This window comes from Lithobates pipiens, unplaced genomic scaffold (assembly GCF_037356315.1).
Source record: "Lithobates pipiens isolate NorthernLeopardFrog02 unplaced genomic scaffold, aLitPip1_a1.2 Scaffold_22, whole genome shotgun sequence".
NCBI classification, from domain to species: Eukaryota; Metazoa; Chordata; class Amphibia; order Anura; family Ranidae; genus Lithobates; species Lithobates pipiens.
The window spans coordinates 198,155,108-198,174,307 of NW_027507784.1; the positions used below are offsets into that span (position 1 = coordinate 198,155,108).

Here is a 19,200-nt window from a genome sequence, read left to right on the forward strand (position 1 = left end):
AAAAAGAAAAAAAAAAAAAAAAAAAAAAAAAATCGGGTAATTTATCTTTTTTGTCAAACCAACTGGTTGAATGAAAAAAAAAAAAGTCAATAATTTATAGCTGCCATACATTCAACTCCAATTGTATTCTTAAGTACTTTGTGTGTGTGTGTGTGCGCGCATTTTAAATGTTCACGTGTCATTCAACAATTTCAGCAAACTGCAAAAAATAAAAATAAAAAAACATTTCCCCCTGCAAGTTAAGAACATAATGTGCTAGTGTGCATTACATACTAGCACATTATAAAAGACTTGCCTTAAAACAAAGAACTCCAGCAGCATGCTGTCACTGCTGACAGGGCTTCCATCTTCACCCAGTCTCCCTTCTGGGTTCATGGTCCTGGTTTTGGGAGTCACGGGTGCGGCACAGCTCTCTCAATGGATGGCATGCCACCTATTGACAGTGTAGTGAGTATGCATCGGTAATGTCACCAACTGCTACTAAAGCAAATATCTCCTAAATGGGGAACGTTTATGAAATACAGTGCCTTGCGAAAGTATTCAGCCCCCTTGAACTTTTCAACCTTTTGCCACATTTCAGGCTTCAAACATAAAGATATAAAAATTTTTGTGAAGAATCACCAAGAAGTGGGACACAATTGTGAAGTGCAACGAAATCTATTGGATATTTTAAACTTTTTTAGCAAATAAAAAACTGAAAAGTGGTGCGTGCAAAATTATTCGGCCCCTTTACTTTCAGTGCAGCAAACTCACTCCAGAAGTTCAGCGAGGATCTCTGAATGATCCAATGTTGTCCTAAATGACTGATGGTGATAAATAGAATCCACCTGTGTGTAATCAAGTCTCTGTATAAATGCACCTGCTCTGGGATAGTCTCAGGGTTCTCTTGAAAGCGCAGAGAGCATCATGAAGACCAAGGAACACACCAGGCAGGTTCATAATACTGTTGCGGAGAAATTTAAAGCCGGATTTGGATACAAAAAGATTTCTTATGCTTTAAACATCCAAAGGAGCACTGTGCAAGCAATCATTTTGAAATGGGAGTATCAGACCACTGCAAATCTCCCAAGACCTGGCCGTCCCTCTAAACTTTCAGCTCAGACAAGGAGAAGACTGATCAGAGATGCAGCCAAGAGGCCCATGATCACTCTGGATGAACTGCAGAGAACTACAGCTGAGGTGGGAGAGTCTGTCCATAGGACAACAATCAGTCGTACACTGCACAAATCTGGCCTTTATGGAAGAGTGGCAAGAAGAAAGCCATTTCTCAAAGATATCCATAAAAAGTCTCGTCTAAAGTTTGCCACAAGCCACCTGGGAGACACACCAAACATGTGGAAGAAGGTGCTCTGGTCAGATGAAACCAAAATCGAACTTTTTGCCCACAATGCAAAACGATATGTTTGGCGTAAAAGCAACACAGCTCATCACCCTCAACACACCATCCCCACTGTCAAACATGGTGGTGGCAGCATCATGGTTTGGGCCTGCTTTTCTTCAGCAGGGACAGGGAAGATGGTTAAAATTGAGGGGAAGGTGGATGCAGCCAAATACAGGACCATTCTGGATGAAAACCTGTTGGAGTCTGCAAAAGACCTGAAACTAGGACGGAGATTTATCTTCCAACAAGACAATGATCCCAAACATACAGCAAAATCTACAAAGGAATGGTACACAAATAAACGTATCCAGGTGTTAGAATGGCCAAGTCAAAGTCCAGACCTGAATCCAATCGAGAATCTGTGGAATGAGCTGAAAACTGCTGTTCACAAACGCTCTCCATCCAACCTCACTGAGCTCGAGCTGTTTTGCAAGGAAGAATGGGCAAGAATTTCAGTCTCTTGATGTGCAAAACTGATAGAGACATACCCCAAGCGACTTGCAGCTGTAATCGCAGCAAAAGGTGGCTCTACAAAGTATTAACGCAAGGGGGCCGAATAATTTTTCACGCCCCACTTTAAATTTTTTTATTAGTTAAAAAAGTTTCAAAAATCCAATAGATTTCGTTCCACTTCACAATTGTGTCCCACTTGTTGGTGATTCTTCACAAAAAATAAAAATGTTATATCTTTATGTTTGAAGCCTGAAATGTGGCAAAAGGTTGAAAAGTTCAAGGGGGCCGAATACTTTCGCAAGGCACTGTATTTACTGTACCAACAGGTAATCCTCATTATTAGATTAAATAAAAAGTAGGTAGGTATAAATAAAAAAATCTGACTTTGGTAACGCTTTAAAAAGGAGAAGTGGGGGGAAAAAAAAAACATGCATACTCACATATATGGATGCAGCATCGGCCCAATGCTGCAGCTGTAACCTGCGACTGAGAACTGAGCAATCACATGATGGCTGATCGCTCAGTTCTCAGTCAGCTTTGAGCAGAGAACAGCGACTGTCAACCACCTTTCTCTGCTGTACCCTTCCAGCGCTCACTGGAGCGCCAGGCTATGGAGGGAGCAGGAGCGGCTGGCTCAGGCTCTCAGCGGCACACTGAGCCAGCTGCTGATCAGGCATCTGGCTGGATCCTGACCCTAAAGGTGGAATCCTTCTAGAGCCTGGACTGCCTCTCTAAAGTCAGCTGACAGCCAGCTTTTGGCTGAATCTGGGTCACAGGAGTGCAGAAAAAAGTGAAATCCTGTGCCCAAAAGATTAAGTATGGCCAAAAAAAGTTTTGCCCATACTTCCCTTTTAATAGGACTTATAGTAGAATTTCAAGTTTGATTAATATTCATACACTTTTTATGTGTATATTAATCTCTTACAAAAGTATGGGAAAAATGCAATTTCCATGTAACCTAATCAGTTTCTACAGTTAATATTTCATAGTTACATTTTATTAATCACATGCTATTCTATTACCTGCTGCAATTATCACATCAGCATCAATTTGTGAAAGTTGTTGTTCTGTAATGGACTCCCAATCCAGCTCTAAAACTGACATCTGAACAGCGTCTGAATCTTTTACTCTTTCAGGTTTTTTTGTGTAATCATTATCATCACTAAGCACAAAGCCATTCAAGTGAATATTTTCTCTAAGCTTCGAAAGCACCTTCTGGTGAAAATCACTGAACATGTATTTCTTAGGAAAACAGCTCTTGCATATAACCAGTCCTGTCAGTCCAATTCCACTTCCAAGCTCCAATACAGTTCTGGGGAAAAAAATACAACTCTTACAGCATTAAAGAATTCACATATAATCACCAGAACTAAACAAACATTTCTAACTGAAAGTATATCTGAAAGCTGAATGGAAATGGTTAGTTCACCTTTACAGAAAAAAAATGTAACGGTGAACTAACCCCATAAATCCTCCCAAAACAAACCCCCCCCCCCCCCAGTCCCCGCTGTACTGACATTCAGCAATGCTGAGCCGTCAGTGCCCATGCATCCAGTCTAACAGTCCGGGGATTTTAAATCTCCGCTCTTCTCCCTCATCTCTGTGCCGTCTCTATTGGTTCTTATTGGTTCTAGACCCTCATCACTGTCAATGGTCCTTTTCCTTTGCTGAAGCACGGCATGGTTTAAGCACTGCCACAAAGCATGTGCATTTGACAATTATTTCTATGACTGTAGAGGTACTGTACCAAGTCATGTGACACAGTATATAAGAAGAAAAAGGTCAGAGGATTTTATTGGTAACCCGAATCCTAAATTCATGCAAAATGAAAGATGGAATTAACCTTTAAATTGGTTGCTAGGAATGAGACAATCTGGCTTAGCAAATACTACTCTAAATCATTTATTTCTCAATGCTACTCGAACACCAAGAACAGATATGTAAACAGGAAGGGGAACTGCTTAGGTTTCAGATTTTTTATTTTATTTTTTATTACAGCTTTGCCCAGAACCCCACACCTGTAGTCAATTGATAGAAAAAAAAAAAAACTAGGTTATAAGCTTGTACCTCTGGGTCATTGAACAATGGTACAAGCTTTTGAGGACCTCCTCCGCTTTTTAGGAAGCAATGCAGGGTAACCCAGGAATAGAAAAGAGGGTGGCCTGTGTCCTTGACTGTACGATAGAAATGTAGAATTTACAAGCAAGTCAGAATTCCCTTTGTCTTAATCATACAGCACAGGACACAGGCTGAGTATTCATATAAAAAAGTAAAGTTCAACAATGCTGAAACATATCCTTTCTAAGGGCTGGTCAAGTTCTGGTCAAGCGCCAATTGTTGGAAGGCTAGAATGAGAGGCACAGAATTTCTGGGTTTGAAGTGCCTGTGTATATACCAAACAAAGAAGGATTTAGGCTTTCAGCAAAGTAGGAATGACAGACTCAGAAATTCATCTGTCCTTTAAAGAGGAAGTAAACCCTAATGGGTTTACTTCCTCTTTGATTCCCTGCAAAGGTAAAGCATAATGGACTACTATGCATCGCATAGTAGTCCATTATATGTCACTTACCTGACACAGGATCCAGCGAAGTCACCGCTGTCCCCTTGTGTATGGAGCCTCCATCTTCTTGGTGGGTCTCGCTGCTCAGGTGCTGTCATTCGGCGGAGCCGCAATGACGTCACTCCTGCGCATGCGCATGGGAGCCGCCACTCGTGGCATAATCGGCGTTAACAGCGGCGCACTCAGGGCGCCTGCACGCCGATGTCTACGGCGCATGCGCCGTAGACAGAGGTGCCTGTCTTTTGGCAAATATCTCCTAAACCGTGTAGGTTTAGGAGATATTTCTTAGACCTACAGGTAAGCCTTAACCTAGGCTTGCCTGTAGGTCAAAGTGGTTTATAAGGGTTTACAACCAATTTAAGACCTGGGCTTCAACAGTCATACCATTAAAGCTAGTAACTGAGAAGCACGATAAAATAGCGGGCCCTGAGACAGTAGGGGCCACTCCTCTGATGCTACGGGGAATCCATAGAGATGTCCTCGTGTGTCAGAGGGGGCGGGGTCACCCGGCAACATCCCTGTGTGTCCCCTCCCTCAGTTATGAAAGAGCTGTCACCTGAGAGGACCGTCATTACGGTGGGTGCCTCCCATGGAAGCGGGTCGGTTGCATTTTCTTATTTTTTCCCCTTTTTCGGTCTGTCAGCGGAGCAAGAGAAGAAGATGACTTCGTGGGACAGTTTTATTTTTTAATAAAGGACTTGCCCCAAGCCGTGTCATGTCATTTTTACCATTTTCACACTTTTTTTTGTGAAATGGTAGGGGTACATTTTTACCCCGTTATTTCACACAGGGAAGAGGCTTGTTAAAGGGGGCTTCCAGATTCCGATAAGCCCCCTGCCTGCAGACCCCTGCAACCACCGGGCAAGGGTTGTGGCCCTTGTCCCTATCAACATGGGGACACTGTGCTTTGGCTACCCCAAAGCACCCTCCTCATGTTGAGGGCATGTGGCCTGGTACGGTTCAGAGGGCTCTCTCGTCCCCCCCCACTTTTCCTGTGGCCTGCCAGGTCGCGTGCTTGGATAAGGGTCTGGTATGGATTTTTTTTTTGGGGGGGGGGGGGCACGTCTTTAAAAAAAAATAATAAAATTGGCGTGGGGTTCCCCTTAATATTCATACCAGGGCCTAGTAATGGACTGTGGGGGAATTCCATGCTGGTTTGTCCCATGACTGTTATGGGTATTGCCAGGACTGACAATTCATTACAGTCACTAGTACTTTTAAATGACTTTTTTTCCTTTCCATCTTGTGCAGGGACTGTTGTAAACACGGGAAACATGCACCACTTTACAAGCATACTATAGACACCCCCCAGGTATGAAATTTAAAGGAATAGTTTGCTTTTATTGTTTCACTTTTCACTTTTTAATCACAGCTCCTTAAAAAACTGCAGTTTTTAAAACTTTTTTTTTGCATTGATACATGTCCCCTGGGGAAGGACCCAGGTTCCCAAACACTTTTTATGGCAATAACATGCATACAAGCCTTTAAAATGAGCACTTTTGATTACTCCCATAGACTTTTAAAGGGTGTTTCGTGGCTTTCGAATTTGCCACGAACACCCCAAATTGTTTCCCCAAAATGTAACTTACATTTGAATCAAACATCAGTCTCATCCCATTATATATATATTTATATATATATACTAAGAAACTCTGCCCACTTATTCCCAAGTACCCAAGATATGTTGTATATTTTGGATGATAAAATGTCACCATTGTTGTGGCAACTAATTTTTGCCTGCACAAACCTAACTGAGGCTGGATTCACACCTATGCATTTTTAGTGCTTTTTGCATATTTACACTAAAGAACGTGTTCCATAGGAAGCCATGTTAAATGGACTGTAGTGCAAATCTGCAAAATGCAAAAAGCACTAAAAATGCATAGGTGTGAATCCAGCCTGAATCCTAATAAAAAGGGTTTAAAAAAGCTTATGCATTTATCACTTTTGCTTTGTCATATAGTTGATGCGGAAAGATGGACCAGTGGTTGGGGCATTTATAAAAAGCATCAGTTTGTCAAAAAAACAAAACAATAATAAACAAAACATTATCAAAAATAAAAAATATCTAATATTTACTAAGCCGACCAGCACTGTACTACAGTGATGATCAACACTTTCAACAGCAAATGAAGGTAATAAGTAGTTCTGGTACCATTCACTGCTTCACCGTACAAAAACTCACTGTGGTTGAGCTGTGGTACTACATAGGCATTACAAAAAAGTCTTTATACAGCCATATGACACCTGGGAAAAAACTAGAGGCCAAAATACATCTTGGTTTTGTTTCTGTGCCAAATGCATGCAAAAGGCTTGTTAGAGCAGAGGAAAAAAAATATATATATATATATATTACCGATTTCTGAAGATATCAATATTTTCAATAGCCCATTCTGCTAAGAAGATCGCCGCTTCCCATGTCACTAAGCCTGTAGTCCCTTCTGAGATTATTGCTTTGCTTTCACATAGTGTCACAGTGCCTCCTGACGGCTGCAAAGAAAACAATCTGATTTCAAGGATTCCTGCTATAGCATTCAAATTCACAATAACGTTTATGTTGAAAGCATTATATTATCAGCAATAAAGTCAGAGTCTGGTTTGTGGGATTCTTTATTTTATAACAAATGGAAGACATTTTTTTCTTTATTAATGCAAACTCCATTTTTCCTAACAAATATTGCCTATGTATAATATATTCTTCACTAATCTTCAGAACCATTCCTCCTAACTAGATGGACTTGTGTCTTTTCAACCTATTTAACTTACTACTGCATTCTGTGTCATGCAGAGGGCAGGGGACAGTTGTAAGTCACGAAAAGTTCAGGGGTCAGTAGTAAGTCACACAGAGTTCAGGGGTCAGTAGTAAGTCACGCAGGGGTCAGTAGTAAGCCACGCAGGGGTCAGGGGTCAGTAGTAAGTCACGCAGAGGTCAGTAGTAAGCCATGCAGAGATAAGTAGTAAGTCACGCAGAGATAAGTAGTAAGTCACAGAGTTCAGGGGTCAGTAGTAAGTCACGCAGGGGTCAGTAGTAAGCCACGCAGAGGTCAGTAGTAAGTCACGCAGAGGTCAGTAGTAAGCCATGCAGAGATAAGTAGTAAGTCACGCAGAGATAAGTAGTAAGTCACGCAGAGGTCAGGAGTCAGTAGAAAGTCAAGCAGAGGTCAGGGGTCAGTAGAAAGTCAAGCAAAGTTCAAGGGTCAGTAGAAAGTCACGCAGAGGTCAGGGGTTAGTAGTAAGTCACGCAGAGGTCAGGGGTTAGTAGTAAGCCACACAGAATTCAGGGGTCAGTAGTAAGTCACACAGAGGTCAGTAGTCACACAGAGGTCAGGGGTCAGTCACGGAGAGTTCAGGGGTCATTAGTAAGTCACGCAGAGGTCAGGGGTCAGTCACCGAGAGTTCAGGGGTCAGCAGTAAGTCACATAGAGGTCAGGGGTCAGTAGTAAGTAGGGATGAGCTTCATGTTCGAGTCGAACATACGTTCGACTCGAACATCGGCTGTTTGCCCGTTCGGCAAATTCCAAACATTATGGGCCGTTCGCGTCAAATTCGTGTGGCGCTCACGGCCCACAATGCACTGCGATGGCGCAGTGCATTGCTGGCTCATGATTGGCCAAGCATGCACTGTGACCCCGCATGCTTGGCCAATCACAGCGCTGGCAGCGAGGAGAGCCATGATTGGCCACAGGCAGGATGCCTGTGGTCAATCATAGCTCAGGCTGTGTAGTACACGCCCCACACTATATAAGGCCGCCAGCGCGGCGGCCTTGTGTAGTGTGTTGGCGTCTGTAGCAGTTAGTGGGTGTTCTGTGTACCTTCAACACAGTATACACAGATCGTTATCGGCCGATTTTTCATTCTTGCTCTTCTGTAGTGGTTGTTGTCTGCGTGCCCTGACTGCAGTATACACCGCTATATTCACCTATATAGCTAGCGATATATCCATCTTTTATAATAGAGCTGTCAGTCAGTGTTAGGAGATTGTGCGTGCTGTCTGCGTGCTCTGAACGCAGTATACACCGCTATATCCACCGATATTGCTAACTATCTTGCTCGTTTTAAATAGAGCTTTCAGTCAGTGTTAGGAGATTGTGCGTGCTGTCTGCGTGCTCTGAACCCAGTATACACCGCTATATCCACCTATATAGCTAACTATCTTGCTAGTTTTAAATAGAGCTTGAAGTCAGCGGTAGGAGATTGTAATTCAGAGCACACAGACAGCACGCACAAACAGATTCTACTTAACACAACAAACCTACACAGTCCCTGTCTTGTTTGCACCGCCTGTATACTGCTGTTCTGAGTATATAGGGCCTGGGGGCCACACATATTTCCTTTTTTCAATATGGGTACGGGGTTCCCCTTAATATCCGTACAAGACCCAAAGGGGCTGGTAATGGGCAGGGAGGGCTACCCATGCCATTTTTCTCAATGATTTTCAACCATATTGCAGGAACCAGATATAAAACATTAAAACCGCAAGCAGTTTTAAATTACGTTATTTCCGTTAAATGTCATTTTGTGCAGGGACTGTTCTAAACAGGGGGAACACGTGGCACTTCACAGGCATACTACAGACACCCCCCAGGCACGATATTTAAAGGAATATTTCCCTTTTTTTTCACTTTAATCGTCATTAAAATCAGTGCTCCCGCCAAAATGGCAGTTTTTAAAACTTTTTTTTGCATTGACCCATGTCCCCTGGGGCAGGAGCCAGGCAGGTCCCCAAACCCTTTTTAGGACAGTATCTTGCATATTAGCCGTTAAAATTAGCACTTTTAATTTCGAATTTCGAATTTGGGGTCCGTTCGAAAGTTCTGGTGCGAACCGAACTGGGGAGTGTTCGGCTCATCCCTAGTAGTAAGTCACGCAAAGTTCAGGGGTCAGTAAGTCACGCAGAGGTCAGTAGTAAGTCATGCAAAGTTCAAGGGTCAGTAGAAAGTCAGACTGGGGTCAGTAGTAAGCCGTTCAGGGTTCAGTAGTAAGCCACGCAGAGGCCAGGGGTCAGTAGTAAGTCACGCAGAGGTCAGGGGTCAGTAGCAAGTCACGCAGAGGTCAGTAGTAAGTCACGCAGAGGTCAGTAGTAAGTCACGCAGGTCAGTAGTAAGTCACGCAGGTCAGTAGTAAGTCACGCAGAGGTCAGAGGTTAGTAGTAAGTCACGCAGAGGTCAGTAATAAGTCATGCAAAGTTCAGGGGTCAGTAGTAAGTCATGCAAAGTTCAGGGGTCAGTAGTAAGCCAGACAGAGGTCAGTAAGCCACGCAGAGTTCAGTAGTAAGTCACGGAGAGGTCAGGGGTCAGTAGTAGTAAGTCAGGTAGAGGTCAGTAGTAAGCCACGCAGAGTTCAGAGGTCAGTAGTAAGTCACGCAGAGGTCAGGGGTCAGTAGTAAGTCATGGGTCAGCAGTAAGCCACGCAGAGTTCAGAAGTCAGTAGTAAGTCATGCAGAGGTCAGGGGTCAGTAGTAAGTCACGCAGCGTTCAGGGGTCAGTAGTGATACGGATATCGTAGGCTACATTAGTATAGTGTTATGTATCATACCTATTCACCACCTTCTTTTGAAAATCAATACCACGTGTCATAAACAGGTGAAAAAAATATAAAAATATGTATTGAACAACTGTTAGGAAACAAAAGTGTCCACATAGTTACATATTTAGTCAGGTTGAAAAAAGACACAAGTCCATTCAGTTCAACCTTAAAAACAATAAATAAAAAATATTGTACAATCCAATATACCCAATTCTATACCCACAGTTGATCCAGAGGAAGGCAAAAAACCCCAGCAGAGCATGATCCAATTTGCTCAAGCAGGGAAAATAAAAATCCTTCCTGATCCCCCAAGAGGCAATCGGATTTTCCCTGGATCAACTTTACCTATAAAATGTTAGTACCCAGATATATTGTGTACATGCAGGAAAGTATCCAGGCCTTTCTTAAAGAAATCTACTGAGCTGGCCAGAACCACCTCTGCAGGGAGTCTATTCCACATTTTCACAGCTCTTACTGTGAAGAAACCTTTCTGTCCACTTACCAGAAAGTAACTTTTGTAGGACTTTGTAGTTTGTTCTGCGTTTAAGACTTCAGCAAGTGCATTGTATAATTCATCTTGAGGTTCTGCTTCGGTACTTTCATGCTGCAACGAAAACAATTTTTTTTTTTTTTATCGTTTACAGTATATTTACTTTAATTTAATTCTGCCTTACTGAAGAACACAGTTACGATAAACATACTGGGGTCATGGCCTAGATGGACATGTGAATCATTATTGCCCTTACGGAGCTCATATGCAACTTATTCTCTCTTCTGTGAATCTCCTCTTTTTTTGCATGAGGTTCAGAGGTGAGTAAAACTGACCCACGCTGACTCATGGGACCATCACTCTCCCTATAAGGACTAGTAAAAGCAGAGATGTGGCAACTGTGGTTGAGCAGCAAAATGTCAGGGCCTCACTTGGAGCAAAACTGCAAATGATGCAGGGTAAGATGAGCCAGTAAACTGGAGAGATCCACTCATACCACAGCTATACAAGTGCCTTGCACGACTACTGCCCGAGGGAAATCCCAAGAAGGGCTGTGAGGAAAACGGAAATCATAAAAAATAATAATAAAAATAAATAAATAAAACGGCAGTGGACCACAGTGAGTACAGACCATGCCAAGACACAGGAACAGCGTAATCCAGCACAGGACTTAGAGCTAGCTGCTTTTGACTCTGCCAGGGCTGAGGTAGAACTGATCCTAAAAGATGAGACTGCTGCCATGATTAAATGCACCACCTCTCAGCACAAGGGACATACTTACAGTCAAATGGATGTGTCCCTTCCACTTGTTTCCTCTATTAGCTGAAATGCTCCTCCGTTGACCCCCAACACCACCAACATAATTTCCTGCTGTAGTAGGTGTCAATAGAGCCGATGGAGCTGTGAGAGGCACTCATCTAGTGTGCCTGGCTATGTCTACCATTTTTACCCAGCTCCTCCATTCATAGAAACTGTACTATAGTTTCTTTGAATGGAAAACAATCTACGTATGTTGTACAAGCTAGGACTCAAAGGAACACCTTTCCTATTCCAGTCAGTCAAATCCTGTGAGAAGAGAGCGAGGGGCATGGACAAGCTGTGCTGTGTGCGCCTATGATTGCACACAGCCTGGATCAGAAGCATGGCCGCACATGTGCCACCATAGCGCAAGGCTTGGGAGAAGCGGACAGCCCTGGCAGGGCATCCCAGAAGAGGAGGTGCAATACCACTGTACAGAGCAGGTAAGTAGAACATCTTTTTATTTATTTTAATTAAATTGTTTTATATATATATACCCATATACCCATACACACACACACGTCGTAACCCCTGAACGAAGGTACTCACTAAAGAGTACAACGCCAGGGGTCGTTGAAAAAAGACAGCTAAAGCTGAAATTTGCTCTTTGATGGTGCTTAAAGTGGTTGTAAACCCTTACAAACCACTTTGACCTACAGGTAAGCCTAGATTAAGGCTTACCTGTAGGTCCAAGCAATATCTCCTAAACCTATATGGAGATATTTGCCCGAAAACAGGCACCGCTGTCTACGGCGCATGCGCCGTAGACAGCGGCGCGCAGGCGCACTGAGCGCGGCATTCTCAGCTAAGGAGCTGCCGCGTGTGTCGGCTCCCGTGCGCATGCGCGGGAGTGACGTCATCGCGGCTTCGCCGAATGACAGCGGCAGAGCTGCGAGACCCCACCAACAAGATGGATGCGGCGGACTACAGGGGACAGCGGCGACTTCGCTGGCTCCTGTGTCAGGTAAGTGACACATAATGGGCTACTATGCGATGCATAGTAGTCCATTATGCTTTGCCTATGCAGTGAATGAAAGAGGAAGTAAACTCATCAGGGTTTACTTCCTCTTTAATGTCAATCTCTGGTCAACTCCTTGCTGGAGAAACAGCAGGATATTGGATATGGAAAAGGAGCGCGGATGCCATCCTTTCTCCTCACACATGGAGATGTAGGCCTTCCAGGTACGATGGTATATCTTCTGAGAAGATTTCCGTGCTCTCAACATAGTTGGAATCACCGAGTCTGACAGATCCCGGTTCCTCAACACCTGGCTCTGAATAGCCATGCCGTTAAAGCCAGCAATGGTAAAGCAGGGTGGAGAATCGGAACTTGAGACAGAAGGTCCTTTCGCAGCGGCAGTTGTACCAGGGATGCTGAGGCCAATCTGGGGCAACCAGTATCACTGGGATCCCCTTGGCTTCCACTCTGCGAAGCAGACGTGGTAACAGTTTCAGTGCAGGAAAGGCGTAGATCAGCTGGTACTGATCCCACAGAGCCACCAGTGCGTCTGACGCGTCGGCCCACAGATCTCTTGTCCTGGACACCAATCTTGGCACCTTCCGATTGATACGGAAGGCCAGCAGATCCACATCTGGCGTGCCCCACCTCAGGCACAGTAACCTGAACGTCTCCGGATGCAATGCCCATTCTCCTGGGTCCAGCATCTGTTGACTTAAATAGCCCGCCTGCCAGTTCTCCACTCCCGGGATGTAAATGGACAACAGGGCCGGTACGTGTCGCTCTGCCCACCGAAGTATGCGAGTGACCTCCCGTGCAGCGGCTGAGCTTCTTGTTCCCCCTTGGTGATTGACGTATGCCACAGTCGTGGCGTTGTCTGACTGGATCCTGATCAGACGCCATTGCAGTCTCATCGACCATGTGTAGAGGCACAGCCTGATCGCCTTCAATTCGAGCAGATTAATCAGCAACTTGGATTCTTCCGTCGACCAGAGGCCCTGAGCCAACTGAACCCCCATCACTCCACCCCAGCCAGATATACTGTCTCACCGTCCATTTTAGAGGAAGGAATGATTTCCCGGACTGAATCACCGGGGACCTCAACCACCAGATCAGCAAGTCTCTGACTGACTGGCTTACCTAGATCTGTCAATCCAGGGACAACTGAGATTTGTCCCATTTTGTCAAAACCTCCTTCTGCAGGACTCTGGTGTGGAACTGGGCATAAGGTACTGCCTCGAAGGAGGCCACCATGAGCCCCAGTACTTGCATGCAAAAGCGGAGCGACGGCCACTTGCGGTTCATCAGCAGTTTTACCGCGGATCTGAGAGTCTGCAATTTATCTGAAGGGAGAAACACTCTCACTTCCCTGGAGTCCAGCAGCAAGCCTAGGTACTCCAGATGCTGAGTCGGCACAATCACCGACTTTTTTAGGTTCAACAGCCACCCAAATTCTTGCAGGGTCTGCATGGTGATTGCCACATCCTCCTCTAATTCTGAGGCGGAAGATGCCCTCAGGGAGGAGATCGTCTAAGTATCCCACGATCGCGATCCCACGTTGCCGCAGCAACGCCAAAACTGGAGCCAATACCTTGGTAAAAACTCGGGGGGCTGAAGCCAGACCAAAGGGAAAAGCAACGAACTGGTAGTGGGCTTCCCCGACTGCAAACCCGCAGAAACTTTTGATGCCAAAGGCATATGGGTATGTGCAGGTAAGCATCCTGGATGTCTAAGGACGCCAGGGAGTCCCCTTGTTGGAGTGCAGCGACTACTGAGCGAACTGATTCCATTCTGAACCTCTGCACTTTTACAAAGTGATTGAGGGCTTTAAGGTCCAAGATCGGACGTACCCCTTCCTTCTTGGGAACCACAAACAGATTTGAGTAGAATCCCTGGAAGGTTTCAGATTCTGGAACCGGTACAATCACCCCGCGATTCAGCAAATCCCTTACCACCCCCAACAGGGCCTCACGGCGAACAGGGGATACAGGTATGCTGGGACGTTTTTGACCGTCCGTGGGCATCCTGTCATGCTGGGGGAGTTTTGTCGAAGCTCCGGGCCGCTTTTTACCACCTTTCTTCCCACACACCGCCTCCATCTTGGCAACAAACGAATTGAGGACCGCCGTCAGGGTGTCCATGGGTACTGCGCAGTGCGCAGGTGACCCGGTTGCAATTGCCTGGATTGTGCTAAACGATCTGAAAAACGTGCTAGGCTTTAATAAAATGGCGGCCCAGCGTCCCGTAAAACAGACAGGAAACTGAGAGCACATGCAGCTGCTGCTAGAGAACACTGAAAAACGTGTTCAGGCTTCCAGAAAATGGCCACCAGTGTCCTGAATAAGAGAGCTCTTGGAAAATGGCCGCTTGAAGCGCAGAAGGACATGCTGCCCTCGCCCACACTTAAAATGGCCGCCGGCCAGCTCCATGAGGTATCAGAAGACAGAATGTGTCAGAGACACAGCAGACCCTCACAGGCACCTTCCGGAAGCTTAACACACAGGATCCAGGTTACCACCAGCCAGCCAGTCCCCCATCCCAGATGAGAGCCCTCAGAGATCTTACACACACACCGCTCAGCACCACATGCAGCATCCTCCCAGGTGAGGGGGAGGGAAGATAGGGACAGGGGAGAGAAGAGAGGGAGGTGAGGGACCCCCGAATCGACCTCCCAGGGAATGCCCAGATGCTCAGCCCCGCCAGGCAGGTATAGCTGTACTTACCAGTCCTAAAAAGCTGGGAGACATTCCATTGTAGAGCTATTCCTGATCAGTACAGGGTAGCTACCGGCCTCGGCATACTGTGACGCAGACATCAGTAGCCCGGTCATATGTGCGCCCCCCGGAGCATAAAAGCTCACCGACCACCTCTGGAGCTGAGGTTTTGTCGTGGCCTGCCAAGCCGTAGCTGCGACCTGCACACGCTCGATGGCCGGACTGGGGAGACTACAAGGATAAGGGTATCCAGCCTGTCACCCAGCCGGCTGTAGATCACAGGATCATTCATCTTGCGCAAAAAAAAACAAGCTTCTGCATAAAAAAGCACGGCCTGATGGGCCCGCAGGGTTCCTAGGTCCTTCTCCTTTACTAGGCAAAATAAAACTGATGCTGCTTGGCAGGGTGGAGGGTTGTAGCCCAAGGGACCGCCCCCTTGGGCGGAGCTAAAAGTTCTGAGTGTTGTGTTACAACTATGCCTAGTATTCTCCTGGTGATAAGGCTAACAACCCATTTGTTACAGAAAGGAGCTGTGTCGGTCGGTGAATATAAGAGAAAATAGGATTGTTTGTACTCACCGTAAAATCCTTTTCTCTGTAATTCACCGACCGACACAGCTCCTCTCTTAGCCATTGGGTTGTTACGCCCACCTTTAGGAGAATACTAGGCATTACATGTTATGTAATACACAGAACTTTCCAGTTCCGCCCAGGGGGCGGTCCCTTAGGTAACAACCCTCCAGCCTGCCATGCAGTCATCAGTTTTATTTTGCCTAGTGAAGAAGAAGGACCTAGGAACCCCGACGGGCCCATTGGTCTGTGTTTTTTCTGCAGAAGCGTGTTTTTTTTGGTGCAAAATTATAGATCCTGTGATCTGCTATCAACAGCCGGCTGGGTGACAGGTTGGATACCCTTATCCTAGTAGTCTCCACAGTCCGGCCATAAAGCGTGTGCAGACCAGAGCTCCGCGCTGGGTCGCCCACGATGAAACCTCAGCTCCAGAGGTGGTCGGTGAGCTTTATGCTCCGGAGCACATATATGACCGGGCTACTGATGTCTGCGTCACAGTGTGCCGGGCCAGCAGCTACCCTGTACTGATCATGGGGGTTCTCCCCGGGGGGGGGGGGGGGGGGGGGTTGGCTATGTCCTGGGTCCTGTTTTTCATGTCCCTGGAAGGTGCCTGTGAGACTGTGCTTGTGTCCTGTGCAGCGATGTGTTCACTGCCATTGTTCCTCTTTGTCCCTCATGGCTTTGTATACAGCAGCCATCTTAGGCGTGGGCAAGGGCAGCATGCTCTCCTGGGCTTCGGCAGCCATTTTCCCTGTGATTTGCCCTTAGACTGGATGCCGGCGGCCATCTACTGGAAGCCTGAACACGTTTTTCAGTGTTCTCTAGCGGGAGCATGTGCTCCTGTGCTCCGACGACCATTTTCCCTGTGTTTTATGTCCTTATGCTGGGCGACCATTTTCTTTGAGCCTGAGCACACTACAGAGCGGTTTCAGTGCCATTAGCAGCTGCTTCCACCGACACAGAGCCGATTCCTCTGCACCTGGGAGCCAACAGAGACTACAGGCACTACCTGCTGGATAGCGCAGAACCCCTCAGAGTGGTGAGTCCTGCGGGAAAGAGCCCCTCAGCCTGCAGCAGTAAGGAGGGTGGGACTGTCACTGTGCTAAGTCCCCTTTGGGTGGCAGACAGGGTAGGGTCAGCATGGCTTCAGAAACTGGTGTTTCTTCCCCTGAAAGAAGAACAGTGTTTTTCCTTTTGGGAAAAAGATTTTACACGGGACATTAAAGTTAAACCAGAACATTTAATTTTACAGGTATGAAAAGGGATGGTGATACTACACGCAGTAGTAAGTGGCAATTGTGTCCTATTACTGATAGGCGGCGCACATGTCAGGGGCCAATCCAGAGACCATTAAATCAAGATGACAGACAATAGTGTTAGTGCATGCATGGAACAGCATGTGGGGATGAAACTTCTTGTGATCGAAGGCTTAAAACCTGTGGATATCTACAGAAGACTTCAAGTACAGTACGGTGATGAGACGGTCAGCCGTAGTAAGAAAGATGGCCTATGTCCATCAGATGATCCCAGCTGTGGTGGTTCCCAGCCCACAGCAGTTATTCCTGTGAACATTCAGGCGTGGAATGCCTGATCCTGGATAAATCGCATGACCTGTCATGAAACTGCACAAGGGACAAATCTTTCTGTGGGAATGGAGAACACAATCATTCACAAACATTTGCATTTTTGAAAAGTTAGCACACGCTGGGTACCAGGACAGCTTTCCGCTTTTGACTGGCACAGAAGAGTTGAAGTCTGCACTGTGTTGAAGCCAGGATTTTCTGTATCGCATCATTACATATTACGAAACCTGGGCACATCATTTCACTCCAGAATCAAAATGAGCATCAAGGCAGTGGATACCAAAACCAAAAAAATTTTGAACAATTGTGTCTGCAGATAAAGTAATAGTGTTTTTTTGGGATAACCTTGGCGTTATTCATGTGGATTTTCTACCCTCTGTGAGCAAACCAGGCTGTTTTTTTCCACAGAGGCATATGCACATCACTCAGAACATGATAGAAATAGTCCCTGTTGATAGTGGCACCATTATCAACACTGACTATTTCTGTCATGTTCTGAGTGATGTGCATAGGCCTCTGTGGAAAAAAAAACAGCCTGGTTTGCTCACAGAGGGTTTCCCGTTTCTCCAGGACAACTCACAAGCTCATATTACTCACCAAACTACGTACACATTAGACCATCTCGGCTGGGAGGTATTGCCACATCCCTCTTACAGCCCAAATCTTGCTCCGAATGATTTCCACCTGTTTGGCCGCCTAAAAGGGTTCCTCGGAGGTCAGCATTTCAGCACTGATGACAAAGTGAAGCAGGCCATCCTAGGATGGTTCAGGCATACTGACAAACCTTTTTATGCCAAAGCTTTCCAGGTATTAATTAAACACTGGGATAAGTGTATAAATGTAGCAGGGGAGTATGTTGTAAAAAGGTTTCCACACCTTTAACCTCCTCCTACCCGCCCTATAGCCGAATGACAGCCTTAGAGCGGGCGGGTTCCTTCGCCTGGCCGTCCCCGGACGGCCTGGTGTTTACTTCCGCAATGCGTGCTGCCGGGGGCGCGCATCGCGGAAGTATTGTATTCGCCGTGTCTCCCGGAGACAGGCAAATACAGATCGCCGTGAACGGCCAATCAAAGCGGCCGTTCACAGCGCGATCGCAGCTGCCAATGGGAGATGATCTCATATGTAAACATATGAGATCATCTCCCATTGCCGTGTCTCTCCCTCCTCACACAGAGACAGCGTGTGAGGAGGGAGAGCGATGTGTGTCAGCCCCAGTGCCAGTGTCAGCCCCAGTGCCAGTGTCAGCCCCAGTGCCAGTGTCAGCCCCAGTGCCATCTGCCAGTGCCACCTGCCAGCCCCAGTGCCGTCAGCCCCAGTGCCGTCAGCCCCAGTGCCGCCAGCGCCAGTGCCACCTGCCAGCGCCACCCGTCAGCCCCAGTGCCGCCAGTGCCGTCAGCCCCAGTGCCACCTGCCAGTGCCACCTGCCAGCACCAGTGGCACCTGCCAGTGCCACCTGCCAGCACCAGTGGCACCTGCCAGTGCCACCTGCCAGCGCCATCCGTCAGCCCCAGTGCCGTCAGTGCCACCTGCCAGTGCCACCTGCCAGCGCCAGTGCCATCCGTCAGCCCCAGTGCCAGTGCCGCCAGTGCCACCTGCCACCACTAGTGCTGCCAGTGCCAGTGCCGCCAGTGCCACTTGCTAGTGCCACCTGCCACCTGCCAGTGCCACCTGCCAGTGCCATCCGTCAGCCCCAGTGCCGCCAGCCCCAGTGCCGCCAGCCAGTGCCACCTGCCAGCGCCACCTGCCAGCCGCAGTGCCATCTGCCAGCCCCATTTGCCAGAGCAATTAGCCAGAGCAAATAGCCAGCACCATCTGCCAGTGCCAGCCCAATCTGCCAGCGCCATCTGCCTCCAGTGCCATCTGCCTCCAGTGCCACGTGGGGTCACTTTGTGGGCATTTCCATTGTCCTGGTGCTCCAGGGCCTTCAAAACTGTAATAGGTGGTTGAGAAATAAGATGTGTAATTTATGCTCCTAGAACGCCTGATGGTGCCATTTCAATATTGGGCCTCTGTATGTGGTCAGGCTGTGTAAAAGTCTCACACATTTGGTATCGTTATACTCAGGAGGAGTAGTAGAACGTATTTTGGGGTGTCATTTTTGCTATGTACATGCTATGTGTTGGAAATATCTTATAAATGGACAACTTTGCGTAAAAAAAATGAGTTTA

The 19,200-nt window shown here is 46.7% G+C and overlaps 1 protein-coding gene across 3 annotated transcripts in view; it reads right to left on the reverse strand.

The window, feature by feature from the left end:
- The window catches only part of EEF2KMT (eukaryotic elongation factor 2 lysine methyltransferase), an 83,773-nt gene that overhangs the window by 14,528 nt on the left and 50,045 nt on the right, over positions 1-19,200 (reverse strand). For all 3 annotated transcript variants that reach the window (XM_077448818.1, XM_077448819.1, XM_077448817.1), the window contains 3 exons: positions 10,423-10,524; positions 6,751-6,884; positions 2,857-3,146 (listed from right to left, as the gene is read on the reverse strand). In XM_077448818.1, the coding sequence (XP_077304944.1) occupies positions 2,857-3,146; positions 6,751-6,884; positions 10,423-10,524 (526 nt within the window). The remainder of the gene's footprint in view (positions 1-2,856; positions 3,147-6,750; positions 6,885-10,422; positions 10,525-19,200) is intronic.